Below are 22,220 nucleotides of genomic sequence, written 5' to 3'. Positions count from 1 at the left end.
CAGGATATCGGGCACAGGATCTTAGTGACTTCCCGCACAGCGCATTATACACGGACAATACACTTACATGCACCAGGAAGAAGAAGGTGAACTCCGGGGACCTGAGCGGGGAAGTGACACATGCAGGATATCGGGCACAGGATCTTAGTGACTCCCCGCACAGCGCATTACACACGGACAATGCACCTACATACACCAGGAAGAAGGTGAACTCCAGGGACCTGAGCGGGGAAGTGACACATGCAGGATATCGGGCGCAGGATCTTAGTGACTCCCCGCACAGCGCATTATACACGGACAATGCACTTACATGCACCAGGAAGAAGAGGGTGAACTCCAGGGACCTGAGCGGGGAAGCGACACATGCAGGATATCGGGCACAGGATCTTAGTGACTTCCCGCACAGCGCATTATACACGGACAATACACTTACATGCACCAGGAAGAAGAAGGTGAACTCCGGGGACCTGAGCGGGGAAGTGACACATGCAGGATATCGGGCACAGGATCTTAGTGACTCCCCGCACAGCGCATTATACACGGACAATGCACTTACATGCACCAGGAAGAAGAAGGTGAACTCCGGGGACCTGAGCGGGGAAGAGACACATGCAGGATATCGGGCACAGGATCTTAGTGACTCCCCGCACAGCGCATTACAAACGGACAATGCACCTACATACACCTGGAAGAAGGTGAACTCCAGGGACCTGAGCGGGGAAGTGACACATGCAGGATATCGGGCGCAGGATCTTAGTGACTCCCCGCACAGCGCATTATACACGGACAATACACTTACATGCACCAGGAAGAAGAAGGTGAACTCCAGGGACCTGAGCGGGGAAGTGACACATGCAGGATATCGGGCGCAGGATCTTAGTGACTCCCCGCACAGCGCTTTATACACGGACAATGCACTTACATGCACCAGGAAGAAGAAGGTGAACTCCGGGGACCTGAGCGGGGAAGCGACACATGCAGGATATCGGGCGCACGATCTTAGTGACTCCCCGCACAGGACATTATACACGGACAATGCACTTACATGCACCAGGAAGAAGAAGGTGATCTCCGGGGACCTGAGCGGGGAAGTGACACATGCAGGATATCGGGCGCAGGATCTTAGTGACTCCCCGCACAGCGCATTATGTACGGACAATGCACTTACATGCACCAGGAAGAAGAAGGTGAACTCCAGGGACCTGAGCGGGGAAGCGACACATGCAGGATATCGGGCGCAGGATCTTAGTGACTTCCCGCACAGCGCATTATACACGGACAATGCACTTACATGCACCAGGAAGAAGAAGGTTAACTCCGGGGACCTGAGCGGGGAAGTGACACATGCAGGATATCGGGTGCAGGATCTTAGTGACTCCCCGCACAGTGCATTATACACGGACAATGCACTTACATGCACCAGGAAGAAGAAGGTGAACTCCAGGGACCTGAGCGGGGAAGCGACACATGCAGGATATCGGGCACACGATCTTAGTGACTCCCCGCACAGCACATTATACACGGACAATGCACTTACATGCACCAGGAAGAAGAAGGTGAACTCCAGGGACCTGAGCGGGGAAGCGACACATGCAGGATATCGGGCACACGATCTTAGTGACTCCCCGCACAGCACATTATACACGGACAATGCACTTACATGCACCAGGAAGAAGAAGGTGAACTCCAGGGACCTGAGCGGGGAAGCGACACATGCAGGATATCGGGCGCAGGATCTTAGTGACTCCCGCACAGCGCATTATACACGGACAATGCACTTACATGCACCAGGAAGAAGAAGGTGAACTCCAGGGACCTGAGCGGGGAAGCGACACATGCAGGATATCGGACGCACGATCTTAGTTACTCCCCGCACAGCGCATTATACACGGACAATGCACTTACATGCACCAGGAAGAAGAAGGTGAACTCCGGGGACCTGAGCGGGGAAGCGACAAATGCAGGATTTCGGGGGCAGGATCTTAGTGACTCCCCGCACAGCGCATTATACACGGACAATGCACTTACATGCAACAGGAAGAAGAAGGTGAACTCCGGGGACCTGAGCGGGGAAGCGACAAATGCAGGATTTCGGGGGCAGGATCTTAGTGACTCCCCGCACAGCGCATTATACACGGACAATGCACTTACATGCAACAGGAAGAAGAAGGTGAACTCCGGGGACCTGAGCGGGGAAGTGACACATGCAGGATATCGGGTGCAGGATCTTAGTGACTCCACGCACAGCGCAATATACACAGACAATGCACTTACATGCACCAGGAAGAAGAAGGTGAACTCCGGGGACCTGAGCGGGGAAGCGACATATGCAGGATATCGGGCGCAGGACCTTAGTGACTCCCTGCACAGCGCATTATACACGGACAATGCACTCACATGCACCAGGAAGGAGAAGGTGAACTCTGGGGACCTGAGCGGGGAAGTGACATATGCAGGATATCGGGTGCAGGATCTTAGTTACTCCCCGCACAGCGCATTATACACGGACAATGCACTTACATGCACCAGGAAGGAGAAGGTGAGCTCCGGGGACCTGAGAGGGGAAGTGACACATGCAGGATATCGGGTGCAGGATCTTAGTCACTCCCCGCACAGCACATTATACACGGACAATACACTTACATGCACCAGGAAGAAGAAGGTGAACTCCGGGGACCTGAGCGGGGAAGCGTCACATGCAGGATATCGGGTGCACGATCTTAGTGACTCCCCGCACAGCGCATTATACACGGACAATGCACTTACATGCACCAGGATAAAGAAGGTGAACTCCGGGGACCTGAGCGGGGAAGTGACACATGCAGGATATAGGGGGAACGATCTTAGTGACTCCCCGCACAGCGCATTATACACGGACAATGCACTTACATGCACCGGGAAGAAGAAGGTGAACTCCGGGGACCTGAGCGGGGAAGCGACACATGCAGTATATCGGGTGCAGGATCTTAGTGACTCCCCGCACAGCGCATTATACACGGACAATGCACTTACATGCACCAGGAAGAAGAAGGTGAACTCCGGGGACCTGAGCGGGGAAGCGACACATGCAGGATATCGGACACACGATCTTATTGACTCCCCGCACAGCGCATTATACACGGACAATGCACTTACATGCACCAGGAAGAAGAAGGTGAACTCCAGGGACCTGAGCGGGGAAGCGACACATGCAGGATATTGGGTGCAGGATCTTAGTGACTCCCCGCACAGCGCATTATACACGGACAATGCACTTACATGCACCAGGAAGAAGAAGGTGAACTCCGGGGACCTGAGCGGGGAAGTGACACATGCAGGATATCGGGCGCAGGATCTTAGTGACTCCCCGCACAGCGCATTATACACGGACAATGCACTTACATGCACCAGGAAGAAGAAGGTGAACTCCGGGGACCTGAGCGGGGAAGCGACACATGCAGGATATCGGGCGCAGGATCTTAGTGACTCCCTGCACAGCGCATTATACACGGACAATGCACTCACATGCACCAGGAAGGAGAAGGTGAACTCCAGGGACCTGAGCGGGGAAGCGACACATGCAGGATATCGGACGCACGATCTTAGTTACTCCCCGCACAGCGCATTATACACGGACAATGCACTTACATGCACCAGGAAGAAGAAGGTGAACTCCGGGGACCTGAGCGGGGAAGCGACAAATGCAGGATTTCGGGGGCAGGATCTTAGTGACTCCCCGCACAGCGCATTATACACGGACAATGCACTTACATGCAACAGGAAGAAGAAGGTGAACTCCGGGGACCTGAGCGGGGAAGCGACAAATGCAGGATTTCGGGGGCAGGATCTTAGTGACTCCCCGCACAGCGCATTATACACGGACAATGCACTTACATGCAACAGGAAGAAGAAGGTGAACTCCGGGGACCTGAGCGGGGAAGTGACACATGCAGGATATCGGGTGCAGGATCTTAGTGACTCCACGCACAGCGCAATATACACAGACAATGCACTTACATGCACCAGGAAGAAGAAGGTGAACTCCGGGGACCTGAGCGGGGAAGCGACATATGCAGGATATCGGGCGCAGGACCTTAGTGACTCCCTGCACAGCGCATTATACACGGACAATGCACTCACATGCACCAGGAAGGAGAAGGTGAACTCTGGGGACCTGAGCGGGGAAGTGACATATGCAGGATATCGGGTGCAGGATCTTAGTTACTCCCCGCACAGCGCATTATACACGGACAATGCACTTACATGCACCAGGAAGGAGAAGGTGAGCTCCGGGGACCTGAGAGGGGAAGCCACACATGCAGGATATCGGGCGCAGGATTTTAGTGACTCCCCGCACAGCGCATTATACACGGACAATGCACTTACATGCACCAGGAAGAAGAAGGTGAACTCCGGGGACCTGAGCGGGGAAGCGTCACATGCAGGATATCGGGTGCACGATCTTAGTGACTCCCCGCACAGCGCATTATACACGGACAATGCACTTACATGCACCAGGATAAAGAAGGTGAACTCCGGGGACCTGAGCGGGGAAGTGACACATGCAGGATATAGGGGGAACGATCTTAGTGACTCCCCGCACAGCGCATTATACACGGACAATGCACTTACATGCACCGGGAAGAAGAAGGTGAACTCCGGGGACCTGAGCGGGGAAGCGACACATGCAGTATATCGGGTGCAGGATCTTAGTGACTCCCCGCACAGCGCATTATACACGGACAATGCACTTACATGCACCAGGAAGAAGAAGGTGAACTCCGGGGACCTGAGCGGGGAAGCGACACATGCAGGATATCGGACACACGATCTTATTGACTCCCCGCACAGCGCATTATACACGGACAATGCACTTACATGCACCAGGAAGAAGAAGGTGAACTCCAGGGACCTGAGCGGGGAAGCGACACATGCAGGATATTGGGTGCAGGATCTTAGTGACTCCCCGCACAGCGCATTATACACGGACAATGCACTTACATGCACCAGGAAGAAGAAGGTGAACTCCGGGGACCTGAGCGGGGAAGTGACACATGCAGGATATCGGGCGCAGGATCTTAGTGACTCCCCGCACAGCGCATTATACACGGACAATGCACTTACATGCACCAGGAAGAAGAAGGTGAACTCCAGGGACCGGAGCGGGGAAGCGACTAATGCAGGATATCGGGCGCAGGATCTTAGTTACTCCCCGCACAGCGCATTATACACGGACAATGCACTTACATGCACCAGGAAGAAGAAGGTGAACTCCAGGGACCTGAGCGGGTAAGCGACACATGCAGGATATCGGGTGCAGGATCTTAGTGACTCCCTGCACAGCGCATTATACACAGACAATGCACTTACATGCACCAGGAAGAAGAAGGTGAACTCCGGGGACCTGAGCGGGGAAGCGACACATGCAGGATATCGGGTGCAGGATCTTAGTGACTCCCCGCACAGCGCATTATACACGGACAATGCACTTACATGCACCAGGAAGAAGAAGGTGAACTCCGGGGACCTGAGATGGGAAGCGACACATGCAGGATATCGGGCGCAGGATCTTAGTGACTCCCCGCACAGCACATTATACACGGACAATGCACTTACATGCACCAGGAAGAAGAAGGTGAACTCCGGGGACCTGAGCGGGGAAGCGACACATGCAGGATATCGGGCGCAGGATCTTAGTGACTCCCTGCACAGCGCATTATACACGGACAATGCACTCACATGCACCAGGAAGGAGAAGGTGAACTCCAGGGACCTGAGCGGGGAAGTGACACATGCAGGATATCGGACGCACGACCTTAGTTACTCCCCGCACAGCGCATTATACACGGACAATGCACTTACATGCACCAGGAAGAAGAAGGTGAACTCCGGGGACCTGAGCGGGGAAGCGACAAATGCAGGATTTCGGGGGCAGGATCTTAGTGACTCCCTGCACAGCGCATTATACACGGACAATGCACTTACATGCACCAGGAAGAAGAAGGTGAACTCCGGGGACCTGAGCGGGGAAGCGACACATGCAGGATATCGGACACACGATCTTATTGACTCCCCGCACAGCGCATTATACACGGACAATGCACTTACATGCACCAGGAAGAAGAAGGTGAACTCCAGGGACCTGAGCGGGGAAGCGACACATGCAGGATATTGGGTGCAGGATCTTAGTGACTCCCCGCACAGCGCATTATACACGGACAATGCACTTACATGCACCAGGAAGAAGAAGGTGAACTCCGGGGACCTGAGCGGGGAAGTGACACATGCAGGATATCGGGCGCAGGATCTTAGTGACTCCCCGCACAGCGCATTATACACGGACAATGCACTTACATGCACCAGGAAGAAGAAGGTGAACTCCGGGGACCTGAGCGGGGAAGCGACACATGCAGGATATCGGGCGCAGGATCTTAGTGACTCCCTGCACAGCGCATTATACACGGACAATGCACTCACATGCACCAGGAAGGAGAAGGTGAACTCCAGGGACCTGAGCGGGGAAGCGACACATGCAGGATATCGGACGCACGATCTTAGTTACTCCCCGCACAGCGCATTATACACGGACAATGCACTTACATGCACCAGGAAGAAGAAGGTGAACTCCGGGGACCTGAGCGGGGAAGCGACAAATGCAGGATTTCGGGGGCAGGATCTTAGTGACTCCCCGCACAGCGCATTATACACGGACAATGCACTTACATGCAACAGGAAGAAGAAGGTGAACTCCGGGGACCTGAGCGGGGAAGCGACAAATGCAGGATTTCGGGGGCAGGATCTTAGTGACTCCCCGCACAGCGCATTATACACGGACAATGCACTTACATGCAACAGGAAGAAGAAGGTGAACTCCGGGGACCTGAGCGGGGAAGTGACACATGCAGGATATCGGGTGCAGGATCTTAGTGACTCCACGCACAGCGCAATATACACAGACAATGCACTTACATGCACCAGGAAGAAGAAGGTGAACTCCGGGGACCTGAGCGGGGAAGCGACATATGCAGGATATCGGGCGCAGGACCTTAGTGACTCCCTGCACAGCGCATTATACACGGACAATGCACTCACATGCACCAGGAAGGAGAAGGTGAACTCTGGGGACCTGAGCGGGGAAGTGACATATGCAGGATATCGGGTGCAGGATCTTAGTTACTCCCCGCACAGCGCATTATACACGGACAATGCACTTACATGCACCAGGAAGGAGAAGGTGAGCTCCGGGGACCTGAGAGGGGAAGCCACACATGCAGGATATCGGGCGCAGGATCTTAGTGACTCCCCGCACAGCGCATTATACACGGACAATGCACTTACATGCACCAGGAAGAAGAAGGTGAACTCCGGGGACCTGAGCGGGGAAGCGTCACATGCAGGATATCGGGTGCACGATCTTAGTGACTCCCCGCACAGCGCATTATACACGGACAATGCACTTACATGCACCAGGATAAAGAAGGTGAACTCCGGGGACCTGAGCGGGGAAGTGACACATGCAGGATATAGGGGGAACGATCTTAGTGACTCCCCGCACAGCGCATTATACACGGACAATGCACTTACATGCACCGGGAAGAAGAAGGTGAACTCCGGGGACCTGAGCGGGGAAGCGACACATGCAGTATATCGGGTGCAGGATCTTAGTGACTCCCCGCACAGCGCATTATACACGGACAATGCACTTACATGCACCAGGAAGAAGAAGGTGAACTCCGGGGACCTGAGCGGGGAAGCGACACATGCAGGATATCGGACACACGATCTTATTGACTCCCCGCACAGCGCATTATACACGGACAATGCACTTACATGCACCAGGAAGAAGAAGGTGAACTCCAGGGACCTGAGCGGGGAAGCGACACATGCAGGATATTGGGTGCAGGATCTTAGTGACTCCCCGCACAGCGCATTATACACGGACAATGCACTTACATGCACCAGGAAGAAGAAGGTGAACTCCGGGGACCTGAGCGGGGAAGTGACACATGCAGGATATCGGGCGCAGGATCTTAGTGACTCCCCGCACAGCGCATTATACACGGACAATGCACTTACATGCACCAGGAAGAAGAAGGTGAACTCCAGGGACCGGAGCGGGGAAGCGACTAATGCAGGATATCGGGCGCAGGATCTTAGTTACTCCCCGCACAGCGCATTATACACGGACAATGCACCTACATACACCTGGAAGAAGAAGGTGAACTCCAGGGGCCTGAGCGGGGAAGCCACACATGCAGAATATCGGGTGCAGGATCTTAGTTACTCCCCGCACAGCGCATTATACACGGACAATGCACTTACATGCACCAGGAAGAAGAAGGTGAACTCCAGGGGCCTGAGCGGGGAAGCCACACATGCAGAATATCGGGTGCAGGATCTTAGTTACTCCCCGCACAGCGCATTATACACGGACAATGCACTTACATGCACCAGGAAGAAGAAGGTGAACTCCAGGGACCTGAGCGGGTAAGCGACACATGCAGGATATCGGGTGCAGGATCTTAGTGACTCCCTGCACAGCGCATTATACACAGACAATGCACTTACATGCACCAGGAAGAAGAAGGTGAACTCCGGGGACCTGAGCGGGGAAGCGACACATGCAGGATATCGGGTGCAGGATCTTAGTGACTCCCCGCACAGCGCATTATACACGGACAATGCACTTACATGCACCAGGAAGAAGAAGGTGAACTCCGGGGACCTGAGATGGGAAGCGACACATGCAGGATATCGGGCGCAGGATCTTAGTGACTCCCCGCACAGCACATTATACACGGACAATGCACTTACATGCACCAGGAAGAAGAAGGTGAACTCCGGGGACCTGAGCGGGGAAGCGACACATGCAGGATATCGGGCGCAGGATCTTAGTGACTCCCTGCACAGCGCATTATACACGGACAATGCACTCACATGCACCAGGAAGGAGAAGGTGAACTCCAGGGACCTGAGCGGGGAAGTGACACATGCAGGATATCGGACGCACGACCTTAGTTACTCCCCGCACAGCGCATTATACACGGACAATGCACTTACATGCACCAGGAAGAAGAAGGTGAACTCCGGGGACCTGAGCGGGGAAGCGACAAATGCAGGATTTCGGGGGCAGGATCTTAGTGACTCCCTGCACAGCGCATTATACACGGACAATGCACTTACATGCAACAGGAAGAAGAAGGTGAACTCCGGGGACCTGAGCGGGGAAGCGACACATGCAGGATATCGGATGCAGGATCTTAGTGACTCCCCGCACAGCACATTATACACGGACAATGCACTTACATGCACCAGGAAGAAGAAGGTGAACTCCGGGGACCTGAGCGGGGAAGCGACACATGCAGGATATCGGATGCAGGATCTTAGTGACTCCCCGCACAGCACATTATACACGGACAATGCACTTACATGCACCAGGAAGAAGAAGGTGAACTCCAGGGACCTGAGCGGGGAAGTGACACATGCAGGATATCGGGCGCAGGACCTTAGTGACTCCCCGCACAGCGCATTATACACGGACAATGCACTCACATGCACCAGGAAGGAGAAGGTGAACTCTGGGGACCTGAGCGGGGAAGTGACACATGCAGGATATCGGGTGCAGGATCTTAGTTACTCCCCGCACAGCGCATTATACACGGACAATGCACTTACATGCACCAGGAAGGAGAAGGTGAGCTCCGGGGACCTGAGCGGGGAAGCCACACATGCAGGATATCGGTCGCAGGATCTTAGTGACTCCCCGCACAGCGCATTATACACGGACAATGCACTTACATGCACCAGGAAGAAGAAGGTGAACTCCGGGGACCTGAGCGGGGAAGAGACACATGCAGGATATCGGGCACAGGATCTTAGTGACTCCCCGCACAGCGCATTATACAAGGACAATGCACTTACATGCACCAGGAAGAAGAAGGTGAACTCCAGGGACCTGAGCGGGGAAGTGACACATGCAGGATATCGGGCGCAGGATCTTAGTGACTCCCCGCACAGCGCATTACACACGGACAATGCACTTACATGCACCAGGATAAAGAAGGTGAACTCCAGGGACCTGAGCGGGGAAGCGACACATGCAGGATATTGGGTGCAGGATCTTAGTGACTCCCCGCACAGCGCATTATACACGGACAATGCACTTACATGCACCAGGAAGAAGGTGAACTCCGGGGACCTGAGCGGGGAAGTGACACATGCAGGATATCGGGTGCAGGATCTTAGTGACTCCCCGCACAGCGCATTATACAAGGACAATGCACTTACATGCACCAGGAAGAAGAAGGTGAACTCCGGGGACCTGAGCGGGGAAGCGACACATGCAGGATATCGGGTGCACGATCTTAGTGACTCCCCGCACAGCGCATTATACAAGGACAATGCACTTACATGCACCAGGAAGAAGAAGGTGAACTCCAGGGACCTGAGCGGGGAAGTGACACATGCAGGATATCGGGCGCAGGATCTTAGTGACTCCCCGCACAGCGCATTACACACGGACAATGCACTTACATGCACCAGGATAAAGAAGGTGAACTCCAGGGACCTGAGCGGGGAAGCGACACATGCAGGATATTGGGTGCAGGATCTTAGTGACTCCCCGCACAGCGCATTATACACGGACAATGCATTTACATGCACCAGGAAGAAGAAGGTGAACTCCGGGGACCTGAGCGGGGAAGCGACACATGCAGGATATCAGGTGCACGATCTTAGTGACTCCCCGCACAGCGCATTATACACGGACAATGCATTTGCATGCACCAGGAAGAAGAAGGTGAACTCCAGGGACCTGAGCGGGGAAGCGACACATGCAGGATATCGGGTGCAGGATCTTAGTGACTCCCCGCACAGCGCATTATACACGGACAATGCACTTACATGCACCAGGAAGAAGAAGGTGAACTCCGGGGACCTGAGCGGGGAAGCCACACATGCAGGATATCGGGCGCAGGATCTTAGTGACTCCCCGCACAGCACATTATACACGGACAACGCACTTATATGCACCAGGAAGAAGGTGAACTCCAGGGAACTGAGCGGGGAAGCGACACATGCAGGATATCGGGTGCAGGATCTTAGTGACTCCCCGCACAGCGCATTATACACGGACAATGCACTTACATGCACCAGGAAGAAGAAGGTGAACTCCGGGGACCTGAGCGGGGAAGCGACACATGCAGGATATCAGGGCAGGATCTTAGTGACTCCTCACACAGCGCATTATACACGGACAATGCACTTACATGCACCGGGAAGAAGGAGGTGAACTCCAGGGACCTGAGCGGGGAAGCGACACATGCAGGATATCAGGGCAGGATCTTAGTGACTCCTCACACAGCGCATTATACACGGACAATGCACTTACATGCACCAGGAAGAAGAAGTTGAACTCCAGGGACCTGAGCGGGGAAGCGACACATGCAGGATATCGGGCGCAGGATCTTAGTGACTCCCCGCACAGCGCATTATACACGGACAATGCACTTACATGCACCAGGAAGAAGAAGGTGAACTCCAGGGACCTGAGCGGGGAAGCGACACATGCAGGATATCGGGTGCAGGATCTTAGTGACTCCTTGCACAGCGCATTATACACGGGCAATGCACTTACATGCACCAGGAAGAAGGTGAACTCCGGGGACCTGAGCGGGGAAGCGACACATGCAGGATATCGTGCGCAGGATCTTAGTGACTCCCCGCACAGCACATTATACACGGACAATGCACTTACATGCACCAGGAAGAAGGTGAACTCCGGGGACCTGAGCGGGGAAGCGACACATACAGGATATCGGGCGCACGATCTTAGCGACTCCCCGCACAGCGCATTATACACGGACAATGCACTTACATGCACCAGGAAGAAGAAGGTGAACTCCGGGGACCTGAGCGGGGAAGTGACACATGCAGGATATCGGGTGCAGGATCTTAGTGACTCCCCGCACAGCGCATTATACACGGACAATGCACTTACATGCACCAGGAAGAAGAAGGTGAACTCCGGGGACCTGAGCGGGGAAGTGACACATGCAGGATATCGGGTGCAGGATCTTAGTGACTCCCCGCACAGCGCATTATACACGGACAATGCACTTACATGCACCAGGAAGAAGAAGGTGAACTCCGGGGACCTGAGCGGGGAAGTGACACATGCAGGATATCGGGTGCAGGATCTTAGTGACTCCCCGCACAGCGCATTATACACGGACAATGCACTTACATGCACCAGGAAGAAGAAGGTGAACTCCGGGGACCTGAGCGGGGAAGCGACACATGCAGGATATCGGGCGCAGGATCTTCGTGACTCCCCGCACAGCACATTATACACGGACAATGCACTTACATGCACCAGGAAGAATAAGGTGAACTCCGGGGACCTGAGTGGGGAAGCGGCAGGATATTGGGCGTAAATGTCCCCCATTAAGTTATGTGGTTGTATATTTTTTTCAGACACCGGGGGTCATTCACTAAGGGCCCGATTTGCGTTTTCCTGACGTGTTACCCGAATATTTCCGATTTGCGCCAAATTTCCCTGAATTGCCCCGAGATTTTGGCGCACAAGAGCGGATTGTGTCGCATTCGTTCCGGCATGCACGCGACCGAAATCGGGGGCGTGGCCATAAGAAAACCTGACGAATCCGGAAAAACCGCCGTATTTTTTAAAAAAAATGTCGCTAGCTTACCGGCACCAGGAATAGGAATGTGCACTCCGGCGGACCTCGGCGGACTTCAGCGCAGCAGCGACACCTGGTGGACTTCGGAGGAATCACCAGAAGACCCGAATTCTTCACAGAGAACGCGCCGCTGGATCGCTACAGGACCGGGGAAGTAAATCTGCCCCAATGTCTCACTAATTGGCACCACATTATTTAAAGGAAATCCACCTTTACAGTCCTTCATCCTGGTGGGAAATGTCCTTTAATAGTTCTAGGTCTATAGTATATGGTTTTGTATACATGCGGTCCCCTACTTAAGAACACCCGACTTACAGACGAACCCTAGTTACAAACAGACCTCTGGATGCTGGTAATTTCCTGTACTTTATCCTTAGGCTACAATAATCCATTGTAACAGTTATCACAGGCGTCTGTAATGAGGTTTATTGTTACTCCCGATTCTTGTGACAATCCAACATTTTTAAATTCCAATTGTCACAGAGACCAAAAATATTTGGCTTGAGCAGCAATTATTAAATATACAGTTCCGACTTACATACAAATTCAACTTAAGAACAAACCCAAAGACCCGATCTTGTATGTAAACCGGGGACGTCCTGTACATTATTCACTATACAATTTTCTTCCATGTGGTGTCCGAAAATATGAATATGATTTACCATTTTATAGTTAACATTTTACATATCAAATAATGAGGAAACCGGAATAAATATTGGGGACCCCCCCCCCCCCGGTCACTCACCTGCGATGTGTACGAGGAGCAGCAGAGGGAACATCTTGTGTGTCCTGCTGCCGTCTGATGCTCGCTGAGGGTTTGGTGCAGTGTATATAGCAGGGGGTGAGGACGGGTGAAATCCTGTAAATGATATAGATGAATAAACATTCGGGTTGCACAAGGTGTTTGCGGAGGGGAGGAGCCGGGATCTTACCCAATGCATTATCAATAGGACAATCGGGGATCTAAGGACAAGGCATGTAAGGGCATATAACCCGAGCATCACTGCCCAGGATGACAGCGCCTCCCCTGTCTACAGGTCGTGTCTGGTACTGCAGCTCTGGACGGATGTGGCGCTGTCTCGCTAATGCTGGGTAACTCCATTATTTGTGTCTCATTAGGGCACATGGAGGTCATGTAGGGGTAATTAGAGGTACATATGTCAGGGGTCATATTAGTGCAGGAGGGGGGCAGATAATGAGGAAAGGGTTTACAGAATACTCGCCAAAAAGGTAAAAGGTGGAAACAAAGAGGAAACCTTCCAAAATCCCGGCAGAGCGAGTATTTCTAATGGTGTCCTGGACAGCATGGGCGTGTGGGGGTCTCGTTGACGTATGGGCGTGTGGGGGTCTCTGATGTATGGGCGTGTGGGGGTCTCTGATGTATGGGCGCGTGGGGGCCTAGTTGACATATGGGCGTGTGGGGGTCTCTTTGACGTATGGGCGTGTGGGGGTCTCGTTGACGTATGGGCTTGTGGGGGTCTCGTTGACGTATGGGCGTGTGGGGGTCTCTTTGACGTATGGGCGTGTGGGGGTCTCGTTGACGTATGGGCTTGTGGGGGTCTCGTTGACGTATGGGCGTGTGGGGGTCTCGTTGACGTATGGGCGTGTGGGGGTCTCGTTGACGTATGGGCGTGTGGGGGTCTCGTTGACGTATGGGCATGTGGGGGTCTCGTTGACGTATGGGCGTGTGGGGGTCTCATTGACGTATGGGCGTGTGGGGGTCTCATTGACGTATGGGCATGTGGGGGTCTCGTTGACGTATGGGCGTGTGGGGGTCTCGTTGACGTATGGGCGTGTGGGGGTCTTGTTGACGTATGGGCGTGTGGGGGTCTCATTGACGTATGGGCATGTGGGGGTCTCTTTGATGTATGGGCGTGTGGGGGTCTCGTTGACGTATGGGCGTGTGGGGGTATCCTTGACGTATGGGGGTCTCGTTGACGTACGGGCGTGATGGGGGGTCTCTTTGACGTATGGGCGTGTGGGGGTCTTGTTGTAGTATGGGCGTGTGGGGGTTTCTTTGACTTATGGGCGTGTGGGGGTCTCTTTGATGTATGGGCGTGTGGGGGTCTCTTTGACGTATGGGCGTGTGGGGGTCTCTTTGATGTATGGGCGTGTGGGGGTCTCTTTGACGTATGGGCGTGTGGGGGTCTTGTTGTAGTATGGGCGTGTGGGGGTTTCTTTGACGTATGGGCGTGTGGGGGTCTTGATTACGTTTGGGCGTGTGGGGGTCTCGTTGATTTATGGGCGTGTGGGGGTCTCGTTGACGTATGGGCGTGTGGGGGTCTCTGATGTATGGGCGTGTGGGGGTCTCTGACGTATGGGCGCGTGGGGGCCTCGTTGACATATGGGCGTGTGGGGGTCTCTTTGACGTATGGGCGTGTGGGGGTCTCGTTGACGTATGGGCTTGTGGGGGTCTCGTTGACGTATGGGCGTGTGGGGGTCTCTTTGACGTATGGGCGTGTGGGGGTCTCTTTGACGTATGGGCGTGTGGGGGTCTCGTTGACGTATGGGCTTGTGGGGATCTAAGGACAAGGCATGTAAGGGCATATAACCCGAGCATCACTGCCCAGGATGACAGCGCCTCCCCTGTCTACAGGTCGTGTCTGGTACTGCAGCTCTGGACGGATGTGGCGCTGTCTCGCTAATGCTGGGTAACTCCATTATTTGTGTCTCATTAGGGCACATGGAGGTCATGTAGGGGTAATTAGAGGTACATATGTCAGGGGTCATATTAGTGCAGGAGGGGGGCAGATAATGAGGAAAGGGTTTACAGAATACTCGCCAAAAAGGTAAAAGGTGGAAACAAAGAGGAAACCTTCCAAAATCCCGGCAGAGCGAGTATTTCTAATGGTGTCCTGGACAGCATGGGCGTGTGGGGGTCTCGTTGACGTATGGGCGTGTGGGGGTCTCTGATGTATGGGCGTGTGGGGGTCTCTGATGTATGGGCGCGTGGGGGCCTCGTTGACATATGGGCGTGTGGGGGTCTCTTTGACGTATGGGCGTGTGGGGGTCTCGTTGACGTATGGGCTTGTGGGGGTCTCGTTGACGTATGGGCGTGTGGGGGTCTCTTTGACGTATGGGCGTGTGGGGGTCTCGTTGACGTATGGGCTTGTGGGGGTCTCGTTGACGTATGGGCGTGTGGGGGTCTCGTTGACGTATGGGCGTGTGGGGGTCTCGTTGACGTATGGGCGTGTGGGGGTCTCGTTGACGTATGGGCATGTGGGGGTCTCGTTGACGTATGGGCGTGTGGGGGTCTCATTGACGTATGGGCGTGTGGGGGTCTCATTGACGTATGGGCATGTGGGGGTCTCGTTGACGTATGGGCGTGTGGGGGTCTCGTTGACGTATGGGCGTGTGGGGGTCTTGTTGACGTATGGGCGTGTGGGGGTCTCATTGACGTATGGGCATGTGGGGGTCTCTTTGATGTATGGGCGTGTGGGGGTCTCGTTGACGTATGGGCGTGTGGGGGTATCCTTGACGTATGGGGGTCTCGTTGACGTACGGGCGTGATGGGGGGTCTCTTTGACGTATGGGCGTGTGGGGGTCTTGTTGTAGTATGGGCGTGTGGGGGTTTCTTTGACTTATGGGCGTGTGGGGGTCTCTTTGATGTATGGGCGTGTGGGGGTCTCTTTGACGTATGGGCGTGTGGGGGTCTCTTTGATGTATGGGCGTGTGGGGGTCTCTTTGACGTATGGGCGTGTGGGGGTCTTGTTGTAGTATGGGCGTGTGGGGGTTTCTTTGACGTATGGGCGTGTGGGGGTCTTGATTACGTTTGGGCGTGTGGGGGTCTCGTTGATTTATGGGCGTGTGGGGGTCTCGTTGACGTATGGGCGTGTGGGGGTCTCTGATGTATGGGCGTGTGGGGGTCTCTGACGTATGGGCGCGTGGGGGCCTCGTTGACATATGGGCGTGTGGGGGTCTCTTTGACGTATGGGCGTGTGGGGGTCTCGTTGACGTATGGGCTTGTGGGGGTCTCGTTGACGTATGGGCGTGTGGGGGTCTCTTTGACGTATGGGCGTGTGGGGGTCTCTTTGACGTATGGGCGTGTGGGGGTCTCGTTGACGTATGGGCTTGTGGGGGTCTCGTTGACGTATGGGCGTGTGGGGGTCTCGTTGACGTATGGGCGTGTGGGGGTCTCGTTGACGTATGGGCGTGTGGGGGTCTCGTTGACGTATGGGCATGTGGGGGTCTCGTTGACGTATGGGCGTGTGGGGGTCTCATTGACGTATGGGCGTGTGGGGGTCTCATTGACGTATGGGCATGTGGGGGTCTCGTTGACGTATGGGCGTGTGGGGGTCTCGTTGACGTATGGGCGTGTGGGGGTCTTGTTGACGTATGGGCGTGTGGGGGTCTCATTGACGTATGGGCATGTGGGGGTCTCTTTGATGTATGGGCGTGTGGGGGTCTCGTTGACGTATGGGCGTGTGGGGGTATCCTTGACGTATGGGGGTCTCGTTGACGTACGGGCGTGATGGGGGGTCTCTTTGACGTATGGGCGTGTGGGGGTCTTGTTGTAGTATGGGCGTGTGGGGGTTTCTTTGACTTATGGGCGTGTGGGGGTCTCTTTGATGTATGGGCGTGTGGGGGTCTCTTTGACGTATGGGCGTGTGGGGGTCTCTTTGATGTATGGGCGTGTGGGGGTCTCTTTGACGTATGGGCGTGTGGGGGTCTTGTTGTAGTATGGGCGTGTGGGGGTTTCTTTGACGTATGGGCGTGTGGGGGTCTTGATTACGTTTGGGCGTGTGGGGGTCTCGTTGATTTATGGGCGTGTGGGGGTCTCGTAGACGTATGGGCGTGTGGGGGTCTCGTTGACATATGGGCGTGTGGGGGTCTCGTTGATTTATGGGCGTGTGGGGGTCTCGTAGACGTATGGGCGTGTGGGGGTCTCGTTGACGTATGGGCGTGTGGGGGTCTCGTTGACGTATGGGCGTGTGGGGGTCTCGTTGACGTATGGGCGTGTGGGGGTCTCGTTGACGTATGGGCGCGTGGGGGTCTCGTTGACTAATGGGCGTGTGGGGGTCTCGTTGACGTATGGGCGTGTGGGGGTCTCGTTGACGTATGGGCGCGTGGGGGTCTCGTTGACGTATGGGCGTGTGGGGGTCTCGTTGACTTATGGGCGTGTGGGGGTCTCGTTGACGTATGGGCGTGTGGGGGTCTCGTTGACGTATGGGCGTGTGGGGGTCTCGTTGACTTATGGGCGTGTGGGGGTCTCGTTGACGTATGGGCGTGTGGTGGTCTCGTTGACATATGGGCGTGTGGGGGTCTCGTTGACGTATGGGCGTGTGGGGGTCTCGTTGACATATGGGCGTGTGGGGGTCTCGTTGACTTATGGGCGTGTGGGGGTCTCGTTGACGTATGGGCGCGTGGGGGTCTCGTTGACTTATGGGTGTGTGGGGGTCTCGTTGACGTATGGGCGTGTGGGGGTCTCGTTGACGTATGGGCGTGTGGGGTTCTCGTTGACTTATGGGCGTGTGGGGGTCTCGTTGACGTATGGGCGTGTGGGGGTCTCGTTGACGTATGGGCGTGTGGGGGTCTCGTTGATCATAGTATCATAGTCAGTGGGGTAACTAGGAATGAGTGGCCCCATAGCAAATTTTTGGCTGGGGCCCCCTCCAACCATAGGTCCTCAGTGTTACATAGGGGTTTCCACTATCTTTTTCTCTAATGGAGGGGAATAACATAGAGCAGCAGGAGATGAAGCGCTGCAGGAGGTTTCCTTATATCCTCTATTAATAGCTGTAATAGTAACGCCGGCGGCTGCGCATGTCTCTCTGTTATATGTAACGGTAGAAGTTCTGGCGCTGGGGGCGGAGCTTCTTTTTACTGCCGGTCCCTGATATTCTCCATAATAGAAACCCTTGACAGTGGTGAGACCCATCAGTATGGCGGCTCCTGCTCAGAACCAGTATATGGGCCGTGCCTCCTCAGCACCGACTAGTCAGAAGGTTTAACCCTTACACTGCTTGTCTGAAGAGCCATTAGCCGCAAGAAAGCAGAGGAAGAGTTAAATCTCTGGACTCCTTGCTTCATTTTCCTAAGTCACTAAGAAACAGGAACAGGAGCATCAGAACCTTCTAATACACCAGCACCAGCTGCTGCAGAACCTCCCTATTTACACTAAAGCTCTTGCGGAACATTATAATACACAACTCAGACAGAATAATGTCACCTAAAGGAGCTGATACTGCTTAGTGTGAACGTGCGCCACATTTATTACTGACTGCTCCACATTTATTACTGACTGCACCACATTTATTACTGACTGCATCACATTTATTACTGACTGCTCCACATTTATTACTGACTGCACCACATTTATTACTGACTGCATCACATTTATTACTGACTGCATCACATTTATTACTGACTGCATCACATTTATTACTGACTGTATCACATTTATTACTGACTGCATCACATTTATTACTGACTGCATCACATTTATTACTGACTACATCACATTTATTACTGACTGCTCCACATTTATTACTGACTGTATCACATTTATTACTGACTGCTCCACATTTATTACTGACTGCTCCACATTTATTACTGACTACATCACATTTATTACTGACTGCATCACATTTATTACTGACTGCACCACATTTATTACTGACTGCTCCACATTTATTACTGACTACATCACATTTATTACTGACTGTACCACATTTATTACTGACTGCTCCACATTTATTACTGACTGCTCCACATTTATTACTGACTGCTCCACATTTATTACTGACTGTATCACATTTATTACTGACTGCTCCACATTTATTACTGACTGCTCCACATTTATTACTGACTGTATCACATTTATTACTGACTGCTCCACATTTATTACTGACTGTATCACATTTATTACTGACTGCTCCACATTTATTACTGACTACATCACATTTATTACTGACTACATCACATTTATTACTGACTGCACCACATTTATTACTGACTACATCACATTTATTACTGACTGCTCCACATTTATTACTGACTCCACCACATTTATTACTGACTGCTCCACATTTATTACTGACTGCATCACATTTATTACTGACTGCTCCACATTTATTACTGACTGCTCCACATTTATTACTGACTGCTTCACATTTATTACTGACTGCATCACATTTATTACTGACTCCACCACATTTATTACTGACTGCTCCACATTTATTACTGACTGCTTCACATTTATTACTGACTGCTCCACATTTATTACTGACTACATCACATTTATTACTGACTGCTCCACATTTATTACTGACTGTATCACATTTATTACTGACTGCATCACATTTATTAATGACTGCATCACATTTATTACTGACTGCTCCACATTTATTACTGACTGCTCCACATTTATTACTGACTGCTCCACATTTATTACTGACTGCACCACATTTATTACTGACTGTATCACATTTATTACTGACTGCATCACATTTATTACTGACTGCATCACATTTATTATTGACTGCTCCACATTTATTACTGACTGCACCACATTTATTACTGACTGCATCACATTTATTACTGACTGCTCCACATTTATTACTGACTGCACCACATTTATTACTGACTGCATCACATTTATTACTGACTGCATCACATTTATTACTGACTGCTCCACATTTATTACTGACTGCATCACATTTATTACTGACTGCATCACATTTATTACTGACTGCTCCACATTTATTACTGACTGCACCACATTTATTACTGACTGCTCCACATTTATTACTGACTGTATCACATTTATTACTGACTGTATCACATTTATTACTGACTGCTCCACATTTATTACTGACTACATCACATTTATTACTGACTACATCACATTTATTACTGACTGCATCACATTTATTACTGACTGCATCACATTTATTACTGACTGCTCCACATTTATTACTGACTGTATCACATTTATTACTGACTGTATCACATTTATTACTGACTGCACCACATTTATTACTGACTGCTCCACATTTATTACTGACTGCATCACATTTATTACTGACTGCATCACATTTATTACTGACTGCTCCACATTTATTACTGACTACATCACATTTATTACTGACTGCTCCACATTTATTACTGACTACATCACATCTATTACTGACTACATCACATTTATTACTGACTACATCACATTTATTACTGACTGCATCACATTTATTACTGACTACATCACATTTATTACTGACTGCTCCACATTTATTACTGACTGCACCACATTTATTACTGACTGCACCACATTTATTACTGACTGCTCCACATTTATTACTGACTGCTCCACATTTATTACTGACTACATCACATTTATTACTGACTACATCACATTTATTACTGACTGTATCACATTTATTACTGACTACATCACATTTATTACTGACTGCATCACATTTATTACTGACTGCTCCACATTTATTACTGACTGCTCCACATTTATTACTGACTGCTCCACATTTATTACTGACTGCATCACATTTATTACTGACTACATCACATTTATTACTGACTACATCACATTTATTACTGACTGCATCACATTTATTACTGACTACATCACATTTATTACTGACTGCTCCACATTTATTACTGACTGCATCACATTTATTACTGACTGTATCACATTTATTACTGACTGTACCACATTTATTACTGACTGCATCACATTTATTACTGACTGTATCACATTTATTACTGACTGCATCACATTTATTACTGACTACATCACATTTATTACTGACTGCTCCACATTTATTACTGACTGTATCACATTTATTACTGACTGCTCCACATTTATTACTGACTGCTCCACATTTATTACTGACTGCATCACATTTATTACTGACTGCTCCACATTTATTACTGACTGTATCACATTTATTACTGACTGCTCCACATTTATTACTGACTGCACCACATTTATTACTGACTACATCACATTTATTACTGACTGCACCACATTTATTACTGACTGCACCACATTTATTACTGACTGCATCACATTTATTACTAACTGCATCACATTTATTACTGACTGCTCCACATTTATTACTGACTGCATCACATTTATTACTGACTACATCACATTTATTACTGACTGTATCACATTTATTACTGACTACATCACATTTATTACTGACTGCTCCACATTTATTACTGACTGCTTCACATTTATTACTGACTGTATCACATTTATTACTGACTGCTCCACATTTATTACTGACTGCATCACATTTATTACTGACTGTATCACATTTATTACTGACTGCTCCACATTTATTACTGACTACATCACATTTATTACTGACTACATCACATTTATTACTGACTACATCACATTTATTACTGACTGCATCACATTTATTACTGACTGCTCTACATTTATTACTGACTACATCACATTTATTACTGACTGCTCCACATTTATTACTGACTACATCACATTTATTACTGACTGTATCACATTTATTACTGACTACATCACATTTATTACTGACTGCATCACATTTATTACTGACTACA

The 22,220-nt window shown here is 51.4% G+C and overlaps 1 protein-coding gene across 1 annotated transcript in view; it reads right to left on the bottom strand.

Annotated features, from left to right (window-relative positions):
- Positions 1-13,531, bottom strand: part of LOC140077902 (complement factor B-like) — a 94,571-nt gene extending 81,040 nt beyond the window's left edge. The window contains exon 1 of the mRNA XM_072125505.1: positions 13,423-13,531. Within this exon, the coding sequence (XP_071981606.1) occupies positions 13,423-13,456 (34 nt within the window). The 5' untranslated portion in view covers positions 13,457-13,531. The remainder of the gene's footprint in view (positions 1-13,422) is intronic.
- Between the last annotated feature and the right edge of the window lie 8,689 nt (positions 13,532-22,220).

Source organism: Engystomops pustulosus, chromosome 9, assembly GCF_040894005.1.
Source record: "Engystomops pustulosus chromosome 9, aEngPut4.maternal, whole genome shotgun sequence".
Classification (NCBI taxonomy): Eukaryota; Metazoa; Chordata; class Amphibia; order Anura; family Leptodactylidae; genus Engystomops; species Engystomops pustulosus.
The sequence above is the reverse complement of the archived record's forward strand: the minus strand, read 5'-3'. Positions and strand labels throughout refer to the sequence as shown.